This window comes from Nicotiana sylvestris, chromosome 9, assembly GCF_000393655.2.
Source record: "Nicotiana sylvestris chromosome 9, ASM39365v2, whole genome shotgun sequence".
In the NCBI taxonomy this organism is placed as follows: Eukaryota; Viridiplantae; Streptophyta; class Magnoliopsida; order Solanales; family Solanaceae; genus Nicotiana; species Nicotiana sylvestris.
Window position 1 is genome coordinate 166,519,597 of NC_091065.1, and position 15,459 is coordinate 166,535,055.

At 33.1% G+C, this 15,459-nt stretch overlaps 1 protein-coding gene across 2 annotated transcripts; it reads right to left on the reverse strand.

The window, feature by feature from the left end:
- Positions 1-8,867: 8,867 nt before the first annotated feature.
- LOC104245996 (14-3-3-like protein E) lies at positions 8,868-14,490 on the reverse strand. 2 transcript variants are annotated; one of them, XM_009801716.2, is made up of 5 exons: positions 14,316-14,490; positions 11,577-12,073; positions 11,359-11,481; positions 9,612-9,728; positions 8,868-9,189 (listed from the first exon to the last, which is right to left on the reverse strand). In XM_009801716.2, the coding sequence occupies exons 2-5, from the start codon at positions 12,054-12,056 to the stop codon at positions 9,127-9,129; spliced, it is 783 nt and encodes a 260-aa protein (XP_009800018.1). In that variant the 5' UTR covers positions 12,057-12,073; positions 14,316-14,490; the 3' UTR covers positions 8,868-9,126. The 2 variants fall into 2 exon arrangements, with proteins under 2 accessions (XP_009800018.1, XP_070012190.1); XM_070156089.1 differs by lacking the exon at positions 8,868-9,189 and having other exon boundaries at positions 9,300-9,728; positions 14,316-14,435.
- Between the last annotated feature and the right edge of the window lie 969 nt (positions 14,491-15,459).

Consider the following 15,459-nt stretch of genomic DNA (forward strand, 5'->3'; position numbering starts at 1 on the left):
AAAAGAAGAAAAAGAAAAAGAAGTGAACTCAAAGTGCAGAAGCGGAGAAAAGATGTGGACTGCTCAAGACATGATTGAAGTCACAAGCTTTGCATGTCCCGCCTTGATCCGAAAAGTTGAAAAAAGAATGAACTAACACCTGCAGCTAACAAGCATCAAGATTCAGATCAGAGTCCGCATGAAGAACCAACCAAGACTTAAGATCAAGCTTCAGAAGACTCATAGATAAGAATCTTGTAACTCGTAGCTGATAGGCTTAGTTAGTCTTTTTTTTTTATTTTGATTTTTGATGTAATAACAAGACCACGGACCGGAGCCTCGGACAGAATCTCACTCGACTCTCTCATCCTCTCCACACACTCCATCACCTCATTCACTTCTGAACTACACGTGGCCTGATTCCTTTATAGCCAAAATGTAGGCAGCTCGGATACCAGGGTTCGGTCACATTCTCCTTATTTTTTGTTTTTAGTCTCTCTAAATAAGGGTCGGGTCAAAAACCTGTCTCGTCGTTCTTTGTCTGAAAACTCTTCGTGTTTCCAGTCAAAGAGGGGCAGCTGTAGACATGTAACTTTTGATCATCCCCGAGGTTTTACACATTACCTTTCATAAAATTCAAAATACAAAAATAATTCTACTTTGTTTTCAGGAATATTAGTAGATTGGTAGGAATATTATTTTAATTTTTTGCGATGATTTTAATCTAATCCCATTTTTATTTTTAGGATTGATATTTGAAAAATACCAAAATAGGTTTATTTTAACGGTTAGTTTTATTTTAATAGTTATTTTACTTAAGTATGATTAATTAGTAAATGGGTAGTATTTTTAGTCTTGTTCAAAGAGAAAAAATAAAATTTGCACTCAAACAACCCATTTTTTAGGCCCACTTTTCAGACCCTTAGCCCGTAGATCCAAGCTCAATACTCATAAAACCCTTGCACTTTAAAAGAACTCTTCTTCTACATCTTCACAACCTAGACCCGGCTAAGACAAAAAATTCCTACAACTCCAACTTCAGCGGCAGACCTAAGAGCTCCTCACGACTGAAACCCTATGTTGCTTACTTTCTGCTTTTTCTTTTTGAATATTGCGTTTGTCCCCTATTAGACTATCTATATTCTCTAAATTTTATGAATTGTCCTCGCTCCCTAAAATATGAAATCTCTGTGGATCCTACAATTCCACTCTATTTGGACCTTGGCAGATTCTTTTCTTTTTTTCTAGTGGATAATGAGTGCATCTACTCTGCTCCACTTAAATGCCATGCTTTTGTCCGTGATAGAGTTTGGACTCGTGACGCGTGCCTAAGCTGCACATCACTCATTTTGTTCTCACCACTAGACCAAAACTCCAAGGGCTCAATTGCTATTTGGCTTTCACTAAAAATATTTGTGGATTTTGGTCACTGTCACGAGGAGCCATCACATAAACAAACTTAAGTCAATCATGTCGCTTGCAAATGGCCTTATGCTTATTGAGTATGCTCGTTTTCCTTTGAATTTTAATTTCAACAATTAATCTTATCTGGTATTTCCTCTGATTCAGGTGAACTTATATGACTTCTAAATTGCACTGATTTGCACTAACCTTCATAACTTTGTTCCTGCAGCAAAGGGAGAGAAAGATGCACTATATGAAGTACATCTAATTTCCAACACAACATTATAGATTGTGAGAAATTTTGCAACTATCAGTATAGTCTGTTGTTACATAATTCATCCTGCCACATCAATATATTGATACTTCTTCAGTTTTGCATTGTACATTGTTAAAACCATAGGAATATATAGAATGATGGAAATTAAAACCTCACATGGTGCCACATTGTATGAAACCTGTTTTTAGTTACCTTGTGCATATCTGTAATTTTTTTTGAAGAAGTGGTTGATATAATATATAAAATATTGCTTGCACTAATTTCAACTATAAGTTCCAATTTCATTTGAAAGTTGGAACAATTAAGTTGGCCTGCAAAGTTTGGCACACAAAAGATGTCATCGACAAGCTTCACTGAAAAAACTCACAAACAGACACATGCATACACGCGTGTGCCCGCACACACACATCACTCTATATTTTCTTTTAAAAAATAATATGTATATATAAAATAGACAAATATCACTTTAAAACTGATATGGTGTCCATCTCATTCAAATGATTTTGTAGCCAATTTTGTTGACTTGGTTTGGTTTGGTAGCCAACCTTGTTGAATTAATATAATTTGGTAGCCAATTTTATTGACTTGATTTAGTTTGGTAGTCAACCTTGTTGAAATTGTGAAAATGGTGTGTAAATTATCAAATATTATAGGCTTTAGAGAGTGAGGTTTTGGCTATAAAAGGAGAGCTTTAACTCTCATTTCATCACACCAACAAAGAGTGAAAGATAGAGAGCAAGGTATTCCATAAACTATAAGAAAATAGTTTGTGAAGAAAAATAGATTGTGAGAGATATTGTAGTGAGGTGGAAAAAAAAGCAAAAGAGTATTTATTCTTTTGAGAGTGTAGTGGTCTTAGGAGTATTTTTACTCGTTACTACACAGTGTAAAATTCCTCACTATAGTGATATCAGTTGCTCTTCTTGGCCGCGGTTTTTCCCTTATTCAGAAGGGTTTCCACGTAAAATCTTGGTGTCATTATTGTTGCATTTCTATTCTTGCTGATTTAACCATAACTTAGTGATCTGCGTTTATCATTAATACCGTGAATATTATTTTTACGGGTTTTATTCCCAACAAAAACAACACAAAAGTAGACATTGATTTGGAACAAGAAATAAAGCTTTAAAATCTCTACAACTCCAAAACCAAACATATGTACCGGTTGAGTTAAGAGAATAGATTGATGTCGCTTGCACAAAATAATATGTGCACCACTGCGTAGGTGTAACAACTAGCGACATGGTTTGTTGCTAAATATGAGGTCATGCACCACATAATGGAGTTCAAAATGGAAGAATCATATAACGCATTCGTAGGTAAAAACTAAAGGTGGCTATCGGACGAGTTGGATCGGGATGATGGTGGAAAAAATCAACCCGTTCGGTTATCACAACGGGCTGGTGTACCGGGCTGTTAGGGGGCTGGGATTTTTCAGGTTTTATTGGGACATCTAGGTTCGGGCCTATCCGGTTCAAACCAGGTCGTGCTATTTTTTTAACTTGTTTATTTATTTTGTTTAAAATCGGCTCCGTCCAGTACCAAACCCCTATACAATTTGTCCCACCACACTACATACCGGGCTGGATTGGATCAGATTTTTCCGGGTTAAACCTGGCCATTAACAGGTTAGCCTCGCCTAGGAGTGACAATTTGAGCTCAAACTCATCCAACCCAACCAACCCGCCTAGAGATTAATGGGTTGGGCTACAAATATTAGCTCATAGGTCTATTTGGGCTGAGCTCAAGTTAACCCATTATTTTTTAGCAATTTTTTCATTCTTATACACTATTGGAAACTTTATTACCCTAAATGTTCATATTTAGTAAATTACCCTACCTACACAATTTTTGTTTACAAAATATATACATTCCACCTTGAAAGGCTCCCAATCCATTATTAGTGTCTTCAATTAAGGGATTTAGTTACACCCTTTACCTTTTTTTCTCTTCTTGTCTTTCCTCACTATACTAATCTGTTCCTGATGCTGGACTTCACCAATGGTAATCACTGCTTCTTCAGCCTAAGATTTTGCTCATCTCCTTTATAATTTACAATTACAATTATTTTGTCAAATTATTATTGTTAGTTAAATACCTCAAGATTAATCGCATGACCAGCAAATTTCAACTCATCAACGTGAAGTTGTACAGTTAGCTGAAAGAGTAATATAAAGGATAATAAGAAAGCAGTTTAAGTCTTTTAATGGCTGGTCCATAGCTATAGATATTTTTTTTATGTTCAATGCACTCATTTTCTTTCATTAATTCAATTCATTTTAAGCTTTCTCTTTCTATTGCAAGCATTTGCAATTTTAAAAAAAATATACTTGGTAATTCATCACTAAGATCCTTAATGAAATGATCCTAGATAATCGTAGAAGAGCACAATCCCTAATTCAACGGTTAATCATGGTTAAATGATATGCATTTTCATTTAATTAATTATTTATCTACCATATTTAATCAATAATGACCCTAAAGTATTATTTCATTTATGTTGATTAAACTCTAATTTTAATATAATAACATTTATATAATCTCACCGTCTATCTGAATGAAACTTCTTCGATATTTAATCAATTGATACTGTTAGGGTGCCGCTTATGTATTTGGCAAATTATTTTAAAAATAGTTAAATAACATACAACTTAAATGCAAATTTTATACAAAATTTATATAATATGTCTTTTATATATTATGTATCTGATTTATACATAGTAAAAACAAATTTCATACAATTAATTATATATTATACAATTTATCTAAAACTTTCACACATTATTTCTACCCAGTTAAATACAACTACAATAACATACAACTTAAAATATAAATTTTATACAAAATTTATACAATATGTCTTTTGTATATTAGGTGTCTGATGTATACATAGTAAAAACAAATTTCATACAACTAATTATATATTATACAACTTATCTACAATTTTCATACATTATTTCTACTCAGTTATATACAACTACAATATCATACAACTTAAATATAATTTTTATACAATGTTGTTCAACTTTCATACAATAGTTAAGTAAATAAAAGAAAAATATATAAATAATAGAATACAATTTTTCTATAATTTTTCTATAATTTCATAAATATAATGTATATCATGACTTCTTCTTCTTCTTCTTCTTCTTCTTCTTCTTCTTCTTCTTCTTCTTCTTCTTCTTTCAATACTAAGTCTAATCTTCACCAAAACCCCTTAAAATTGAGATATAAACTCCAAACCATATTCCCAATTGTTTGCAACAATACCCAATCCAAACAAATAATGATTTTTGAAAATCCAAATTCGAATTCAAAGCTTTTTAATGGCTGTCAGTGGTGGAATTGCTGCTCTCTTTTCATTTGCTTTACATTACTGAAATTAGGGATTGAGAGATGGAGAGAGACGTAGAGAGAATTCATAATTCTTTGCAACAACATCCAATTCAAACAAATAATGTTTTTTGAAAACCCAAATTCGAATTCAAAGCTTCAAAGCCTTTTAATGGTTGTCAATGGTGTAATTGTTGCTCTCTTGTGCAAGATATGTGGGGGAAAGGGGATGGGATGTGGAGAGATAAAGGGGGGGGGGGGGGAGTGGAAGATACGTTAGAGTGATTATAGGACACTAATTATTATCATTAATTCCCTTAAAATGTACAAAAATGGTAATTGAGTATATTAAATATAATTATAGTAAAACTTGAGTAGAGAGGGTAATATAGTTTCATATAGTGTATAGGAATGTAAAAATTCCAATAAAAAATAGAAAATTAAAAATACAAAAAATAAAGTAAAAATTGTTTTTGAGGGGATTTGCGGAGGGGTAGGGTGTAGGGGATTTTCTTGAGTCGAGGGTCTCCTGGAAACAGCCTCTCTTCCCCTCGGGGTAGGGGTAAGGTCTGCATACATATTACCCTCCCAGACCCCACTTGTGGAATTATACCGGGTCGTCGTTGTTGTTGTTGTTGTTGTAGGGTGTAGGGGTGGGTGGGTGGTGCAGAAAAACAAAAAAAAATTAAAAATACAAATAAAAAGTAAAAAAATTTATTTTGAGGGGTTTTGTGAACGGGGCAGGGGGTAGGGGTGGTGCAGAAAAAAAATACAAAAATAAATAAATAAATAAATAAAAAGTAAATTGGGGCAACTAAGTAAATTTCTAGGTAAGTTGGGTGAGATCCCTTTGTTTTGGGTGAGCTTCATGGGTTGTATTTGGCCTGTTTGATGTGTCAGAATGGGCTATAATAGGAATTTTTACATTCCTATACACTATATGAAACTATATTACCCTCCCTACTCAAGTTCTACTATAATTATATTTTATATACTCAATTACCATTTATGTATATTTTAAGGGAAATAATGATAATAATTAGTGTCCTATAATCATTCCAACGTATCTTCCACTCCCCCCCCTCCCCGATTCTCTCTCCACATCCCACCCCCCTCTTCCCCACCTATCTTGTACAAGAGAGCAGCAATTCCACCATTGACAGCCATTAAAAAGCTTTGAAGCTTTGAATTCGAATATGGGTTTTCAAAAAACATTATTTGTTTGAATTGGATGTTGTTGCAAAGAATTGGGAATTCTCTCTAAGTCTCTCTCTATCTCTCAATCCCTAATTTTAGTAATGTAAAGCAAAGGAAAAGAGAGCAGCAATCCCACCATTGACAGCCATAAAAAGCTTTGAAGCTTTGAATTCGAATTTGGATTTTCAAAAATCATTATTTGTTTGGATTGGGTGTTGTTGCAAATAATTTGGAATATGGTTTGGAGTTTATATCTCAATTTTGAGGGGTTTTGGTGAAGATTAGACTTAGTATTAGAAGAAGAAGAAGAAGAAGAAGAAGAAGAAGAAGAAGAAGAAGAAGAAGAAGAAGAAGACATGATATACATTATATTTACAAAATTGTAGTAAAATTATAGAAAAATCGTATTCTATTATTTATATATATTTTGTAATTTATTTAACTATTCTATGAAAGTTCAATAACATTGTATAAAAATTATATTTAAGTTGTATGATATTGTAGTTGTATATAACTCAGTAGAAATAATGTATGAAAATTGAGTTGTAGATAAGTTGTATAATATATAATTAGTTGTATGAAATTTATTTTTACTATGTATAAATCAGACACCTAATATACAAAAGACATATTGTATAAATTTTGTATAAAATTTATATTTTAAGTTGTATGTTATTGTAATTGTATTTAACTGGGTAGAAATAATGTGTGAAAGTTTTAGATAAATTGTATAATATATAATTAGTTGTATGAAATTTATTTTTACTATGTATAAATCAGATACATAATATACAAAAGACATATTATATAAATTTTGTATACAATTTGCATTTAAGTTGTATGTTATTTAACTATTTTCAGAATAATTTGCCAAATACATAAGTGGCACCCTAACAGTGTCAATTGATTAAATATCAAAGAAGTTTCATTCAGATAGACGGTGAGATTATATGAATATTATTATAATAAAATTAGAGTTTAATCAGCATAAATGGAATAATACTTAAGTGTCATTATTGATTAAATATGGTAGAAGTTTGTAATATCACTTAGAATGACGGTGAGATTATTTGAATGTTATTATATAAAACTAGAGTTTGACCAAGATTAATTATATAATACTCAAGGATAGACAGATAATTAGAGCGAAGGACCAATACATTTTAGCAAAAAATTTAGTCGGCTAATATTTGGTCATTTTGACGATTGTAAATATTTATTCAGATCGAGTGTTTACATCTAATTAAAAAATTAATTAAATAAAAATGCATATCATTTAACCATGATTAGCCGTTGAATTAGGGATTTTGCTCTTCTACGAATATTTAGGATCATTTCATTAAGGATCTTAGTGATGAATTACCACGTATATTTTTTTAAAATTGCAAATGCTTGCAATAGAAATAGAAAGCTTAAAATGAATTGAATTAATGAAAGAAAATGAGTGCATTGAACATAAGAAAATAATATCTATAGCTATGGACCAGACATTAAGAGACTTAAACTACTTTCTTATTATCCTTTATATTGCTCTCTCAGCTAACTGTCCAACTTCACGTTGATGAGTTGAAATTTGTTGGTCATGCGATTAACCTTGAGGTATTTAACTAACAATAATAATTTGACAAAATAATTGTAATTGTAAATTACAAAGGAGATGAGCAAAATCTTAGGCTGAAGAAGCATTGATTACCATTGGTGAAGTCCAGCATCAGGAACAGATTAGTATAGTGAGGAAAGACAAGAAGAGAAAAAAAGGTAAAGGGTGTAACTAAATCCCTTAATTGAAGGCACTAATAATGGATTGGGAGCCTTTTAAGGTGGAATGTATATATTTTGTAAACAAAACTTGTGTAGGTAGGGTAATTTACTAAACAAGAACATTTAGGGTAATAAAGTTTCCAATAGTGTATAGGAATGAAAAAATCCTTTTTTTATTTTTCTGCACTCCACCCTATACCCCCCCCCCCTCCCGCGCAAATTCCCTCAATTATTTTTTTAAACTTTTTTTTGTATTTTTAATTTTCTATTTTTTCGTTTTTCTGCACCATCCACCCACCCCCACCCGCAAAATATTTTTCAACTTACACATTTTAAGGCAAAAGATTTTTTTATGCAAGATGAGCATGGTTCTAAAACATGGGTCAAGTTGGGCGGGTTGGGCTATGACTCATTGTTTAGCCCATCTTAGCCCAAGTATATTTTTGACTGGGTTGGGCAATGACCAATTTATTGGCCTAACCCATCTTGATCCGCCCAAATTCAACCCAACCTGCCTATTTGCCACCTAAGCCCGCCCTATAACAGGTTTAGTGAAAAGTGATGGAGGTTACAACCAGAAGGTAGCATTTTGAAACGTAACTCAAAATCAGTTCAGTTACTATAAATACATGCAAGGTGACTTTTTTCATTACATTTAGGACTGAACAGGTCTTCCTTCAAGAACGTCTTCTTCTCTGGTATTCCAGACAAGTCATGAGTGAGATAATAAGTACAACGACCAGTTCATAAGAGAAGCTGGCATTTCATTCAAGGAATTGCATCCAAATGAAAAGGAAAAGCTAAAAAGCAAATACAATTCAGAATTTTTAACATCTGATTAGAAATTGCTACTAGACCAATATTCAATGCCCTGGGGTTCAAGAAATGTAGCGCAGTCGAGGAGGTTGCAAGATAATTGATTTGGGAACTATTGAATGACTTGAAAATACAAAGCTCAACAGTCAACAACATATGCAATTGAAACTAGAAATACAAGCCAATACATCAATGGCATGACTATATTTCTCATCGTACTAAAACATGTTTTTATATCAAACCATTTCAGCAGTGATACGAAGAATCATAGAAATATCCATATCCAGTCTAGCTTTCACACAGTAGTCCTATATTAAATTCAAACAAAATAAAGAGTAAAAGACTATGATGCTATGTCGTTACTGCTCTCCTTCGCCTGATTCGCGTTTTGAAGCTTCCTTGATCTCATCCCCGGCATCATCCTGGAATCACATCATTTAACAACAGAAAAACCATTGCAGTGTCAGAATGACAATGGTCAAGGCAATAACAAACAGTCAATTTGACTAAATTGGATTAGTTCAACTCAATATTTTAAAATTATAATTTAGATATAAAAAATTATACAAAAAGTACTATAAGTTACAATTCTTCTCATGTCAATATGATTAAAATAATGTTAAAATGTTGGTCAAACTTCACAAAGTTTGAATCTCGAGAAGTAAAATGTGTCGCATAAATGAAACGGAGGGAGTGGCATTTAGCAATCAAGCTAGTCCATTTCCTGGGTGTACATGTACAAAGGTCATACACTTCCCAAAAAACTTTTGCTCGTGTGCACGGTATTGTTGGTGGGTGCATCTGCATTGGTGGGTGTGTATTTCTGAGAGAGAGAGAGAGAGACCGTGGTATCAGAAGTCCAAAGTGTAAGATTGTCTCGGAGAAGTTGCATAATCAATGTACTGTCCTTGTAAGATTCCTCACCCAGAGTATCCAGCTCCGCGATGGCATCGTCAAAGGCCTGAAAAGACACATCACTGTTTATAAATGTCACACTGATAGGCGCATCGTCTTGCCTTTATTTTTCTTTTGTTTGTGTTGCTTTGGCGGTTCCAAAACTACATACTACTACCAGCTACAAAGGTCAGTAGGGAAGAAAACTCCACCAAAAAAGTACAGACAAGCAGACCTGTATTTTAAACTCTGGAATACAAAATGCAACGACGACTATAAGGTTGAGATGTACAGCACATGGAACAAACAGAGGAGCTCAGAAAGTGAAACACTAATTACAACTTCAAGAGTTTATCTTAGCTCAACTTTTCAAACCATTTGTCTTAAAAAAATGCTCTTACAATCAGCTTCAGCTTCAAGTATTTGTAATTAAAAAGCACAAAGAAGGTTGACAGTTAAAACAACTTACACCAAAGTTCATAAAGTTATACAACAAGCATATAAAATATTCAACCATGCCAAATTAACTGCACAATTTGTTTTATCTGCTGACTGGAATGGTAAAATCATCCTTTCCTCAATGCCAGCCAGGTTATAGTATCATCCTTCTCTGATCCTCTTATCTCTTCTTATCCTAATGCCATCACATCCCTTCCCCCATTAAATCTTGGCGAAGGCTTATAACTTTAAGAGACAACTATATTATGGGAAAAAACAATCCAGTCCCATCCCATTTAACTCTAACAACAAACCACAGATTAAAACTATACATCTCTTTAAACATTCATATGTTTGAATATCTATACAGGCTAGATTCATCCATAAAGAATTGCCCCAATAAGGCATCTTTAAACAAAACTTGTAAGCCTAGGAGCTCGCGGTTTTTGGACAATCTTATTCCGTTCACTCTCCCTCAGCAGGAATGTGGGGAATCACAGAATGGCGTCTATGAGATTTGATATGTATCTACTCAAAAGATTATATGAAATAGTATAACTGCGATGTGATAAGTACATCACTTAATTCATAAAGATGTCAATTTCCTTCATCCTACAATTATGTAAACAGCAAAAAGATGCTCATTTGTAGTCCTCCGTTTTGTCTTAGCAATGTGTATATGACTGGACTTCTGGGTTGTCGTTTCCTTCGTGAACTCGCACGGGACAAGGGATTTATTCTTTGGGTTACCGAAAGCCAATTGCGAACTAAATGATGGTTGCTCATGCATAAGCAAAAAAAAATATTCAGATATTTCAATGTATTCTTACCTCCATGCTAACTAAAGAAAAGCAATCTCATTTTACAAACTAGCCCATGCAATTTCTTGTCTCGTCAATCTTTGTCATAATAATATTTGTGACCCTATAGTGAGGTTTAGAATAGATATACACTCCACAAACCCCACTTCGTCTAAAAGATTTACACTGCCCAAACCTCTGGAGTGGCAGCGCTGTTTTCTCTTTCCATCCTTATTTTCGAAAACTAAGTATTACGAATAAAACTCTCTTTCATGGAGCAGAATAGGCAAGTAAAGCCAACAATAACAAACATCAAAAGCTAAAGTTAATTCTTTATTCCCACATGCAATTTAAAATTAGAACAAATATCTCACTGTTTTATAGCCTAAGCACAATCGATCAATCAAACATAAGATGATAATCCAAGTTAAACGAATCGACTGAAGCTGAGAAAGGTACCTGCTTTGCAAGGTTACAAGCACGATCCGACGAGTTGAGAATTTCATAATAGAACACTGAAAAGTTAAGGGCAAGTCCCAGCCTGATTGGGTGAGTAGGAGCTAGTTCAGCCAAAGCAATATCCTAGATCACAAGACATAAATGATAAAACAACTCAAATCATTGTCATATGCAATTAAGCAGGTGAGGAATAAAGAGCTAATCTATGGATTACCAACCTGAGCAGACTTGTAGGCTAATAAAGTGTTCTCTGCGGCTTCTTTCCTTTCTGCCCCTGTCTTAAACTCAGCCAAGTACCTGTGATAATCACCTTTCATCTTCAAGTAAAACACTTTAGACTCGGCTGTTGAGGCAACTGGTATTAAATGGGACTCAAGGAGGTTCAAAATCCCATCACATATCTTGCTGAGTTCAGCCTCAATTTTGCCTCTGTATTCTTTAATGCTGCTAACATGGTCTTCATTTCCACGGCTTTCCTCTTTCTGCTCAATTGAAGAGATTATCCTCCATGAAGCCCTTCTTGCACCAATCACATTCTTGTAAGCCACAGAAAGAAGATTCCTTTCCTCCACGGTCAGTTCTTCAACATCTACTGTCTTTGCGACCTTCTCCATAAACTCAACCATTTCTTCATACCGCTCAGCCTGCTCAGCCAGCTTGGCCATGTACACATTTTCTTCACGTGTTGACTCGGCCATGTTTGTTGTCTAGTTATCTGATGCAACACAAAATCCAGGTAACTAAAATTGACAGATGGCAGAAAATACACATAGCTGGACTCACTTTGTGGGACTAAATAATGGCAATTCTCCTTTATTCCTTGAAATAATGGTGTTGGACTCTATGCCCATGCAATCTTTTGGGACATAAAAGAGCCCTAGAATCACGGATACTAGATTTATGGAACTTTGTAGTCCCAAACACCATGCAGCTAGAAGTTATAGATGAAATTCATGCTTTAATTTTTAGATTTTTACTAAATAAAGTGATAAATTTAATACTCCATTACTCCCTCCGTTTCAATTTATGTGAACTTATTTGACTGGGCACGGAATTTAAGAAGAAAAAAAAGACTTTTGAACTTGTGGTGTAAAATGAGGCACATATATTTTATATGGTTATAAATCATTAAATAAAGGTAAATTATTTCCAAATATGAAAATGAGTCATTCTTTTTGGGCACGGACTAAAAAAGAAATACGTTCACCTAAATTAAAACACAGGGAGTATCATTTATGTATTTGTTTGCGGTCCATAAGTATTTTCATCGTGGCATTGATAGCAAACTGTGACATAAATCCTCATGGGAAACTCATCCATTTGCTTGCTGAAACTCAAATTTAGCATCAATATTCTCAAAAAAAATTTGTCTCGCCAAATGAAATATGTACTTACCCAATCCCAAAACTATTTACTATTTAGTCAAACAATTTTTTCTTTAAACATTACTTTTTCAAACATTCTAAAGGTGTTTTAACTCAGGGACGGATCTATGTGTATGGGATGGGGTGGTACGCCACCAGCAATCTTTGGTAGAGACTATGCAATAGTATGTATACATGTATGTATATATAGAAGGAATGTGTACAAATAATATAAGTGGCACCCCCGTTAACAAAATGGTTCAAGGTGCCACTAGCAAGACACTACCTTTACCACCTTGGTTGCAGGGGATCGATTCCATCCTAGCACAATTGTTTTAAAAGTTTTTGTTTTACGCATTTAAGACCGCATAATTACTGGAGGAGGTTTACTCCTTTACTTCTTCTTTCTCTTTCCTTAATTACTCTTTTTTGTTTGTTAGTAGTTCCTAGTGAATTTTTTTAAATTTTATTAGTTTATTTTAAAAGTTCTTTTCTTCTTTTTAACATAAAATATAAAAATCTTTTCCTTGTCAAAAAAAAATCTCCACTATTGTGTTTTCCCAACTCCTTCATTATTTATGAATAAATGATAAAAAATTAATTTTTCTTCGGGAGCACAACCCCAGTAAATCTATTTGCAAAAGTAATAATAATAATAATAATAATAATAATAATAGAAATCCTTGAATAAGTTACTGTTCTAATCAAAGATGAAACTTTATTTTGTTGTCAAATTACTCTAAAGTAGGACAATTTTATATTATATTGAGTGAGTGAATTTTTATAAAAAATAGTAAACTGAATAATGTTCGTAAACTTACGTTTTTTCTAATGTTTAGAGTGCTTATTAGTATAAGTTTTGCTTAATAATGTTTAGAGTGCTTATTAGTAAATTGAATAATGTTAGTATAAGTTTTGCATTGAGTATCTAAATATAAATTGATAACGAGCTTTTTTCTTATACAAAATGTATACTCCAGTTGAATCTTCTGCTTTTTTTCCCATGTTGTCATAATTATTACATTTGTTTTTGCTCGATCGATTTGTCTATATTAACCTCAAAGACGAATAACCCGAAGCGAAACCCAAATAAACAAACAGATTAAATTTACACCCTATTTAAACAATGTAAAATGTAACATGACTACGTTCAAAATTTATGGCACCCGGAGCCTCTAAATCCTGGATCAGCCTCTGTTTTAACTACAAAGTTGTGATTTATAATTCTATGTAGTTCTTTTATAAAAAAAAAAAATCGAATTCATACCTAGAATTAAATGTGTTTTCCTCCGTCATCCTTTTCGAGACTTACAATACTTACTTCCACCAAGTTTACACCAAACCAAGCTATTTAAGCTTAAATTAAGAATTAAAGTGAAAATACATATCATTTAATTATAATTAAGTGATAAATGTGTGTTTGGATTGGCCTAAACACCGGGTGCCGGTAAGTTTATAGTGAGTGCTACTTAAAATAAGACTAGCACTACAAACAAGCAATATTTTAATGTAATAGCCCAAGCTCTACCTAAAATCTGAACAAATCAGTAACATTTTTAAATATAGGAACTGAAATATGGATTGAACAAGTACCTGATTGATGTATAGCTAATGGTCTCTGATTGTAGAGCTTTTTTGTGCAGTGGAGGAACAAGGAATAGCTAATGGGGTTATTTATAGTAAGGCGAGTTGAAGAGAAGCGGACTTTTGCAAATTTACACATTTCACGGGTTGACCCTGACCCGTCAAAAGATTCGCTGTGGCTGCCGGTTGGCGTCACGCTGGCTTTCACGGTTTTCATTTGGGGAAAAGCTCCCAATTGTCAAAAACTCCGCCTTTGACCGATGACCATTTTGGATTCGTTTTTATGTTTTGCTTCTAATCCGTTTGTACATAAGAATTTTTTTACTTTTTTCCCGAAATCAGTATTCACCATAAAATTTTAAATTTTCACTTGAAAATTTGAAAAAATTTCAAAAAGTGGTTTTTTAAAATTTTTACCCAGATCAGTCACAAAATTTCAAAAATAATTCAAAATTATATTCATTACCAAACACAACTCTAATTTTCAAATACCATTTTCACTTGAAATTTTTTCCACTTTTTTGGAATGTTACAATTCTTATGTCCAAACACCCACTAAGTTTATGTCATTTTTTCTTCCCAAAACCATTAGAAAGTATTTGTTTAGTTTTGCAGCAAATATTGCGAGATCCAAAATACAGATATGCTTATAAGTAGTTATGGAAGGATTATAATATCAAAGTCAAGTAACGTTGATATTGCTAATATATGTAATGTTATTCTACTTTTTATTTTGTATAAAACAACAAAATATATAATATCTCGTATAAGTTATGTTGGCCTTTAAGTTATAAAGAATTTTATATTAAAAAATCAAATATTGTACCACAAATGTTGATGACGCAAAAGTTTCAATTCATAAGCCAAACTTAATATTAATACAGAGTTTTATGTTGGAATTATTTTTTTAATTCTTGTACATGACCAAATTAAACTTCCTCCCAAGCAAGTCCCAACCCGAGTCGCTTTCACGTTTTCTTTTTCTTTTTAAGTTTGCTTTCTATTATTTCTATCCTGTTATGATTTTTTTCACATCATAGTATTTTAGTTTCATTTCTGCCGTTCATTCGTTCTAATTTAGACCGTCTAAATGAGAGACCAATTGCTTTTAGCAATTAGTCCTCTTTAGAACAATTGCAACGTAACGGTTATA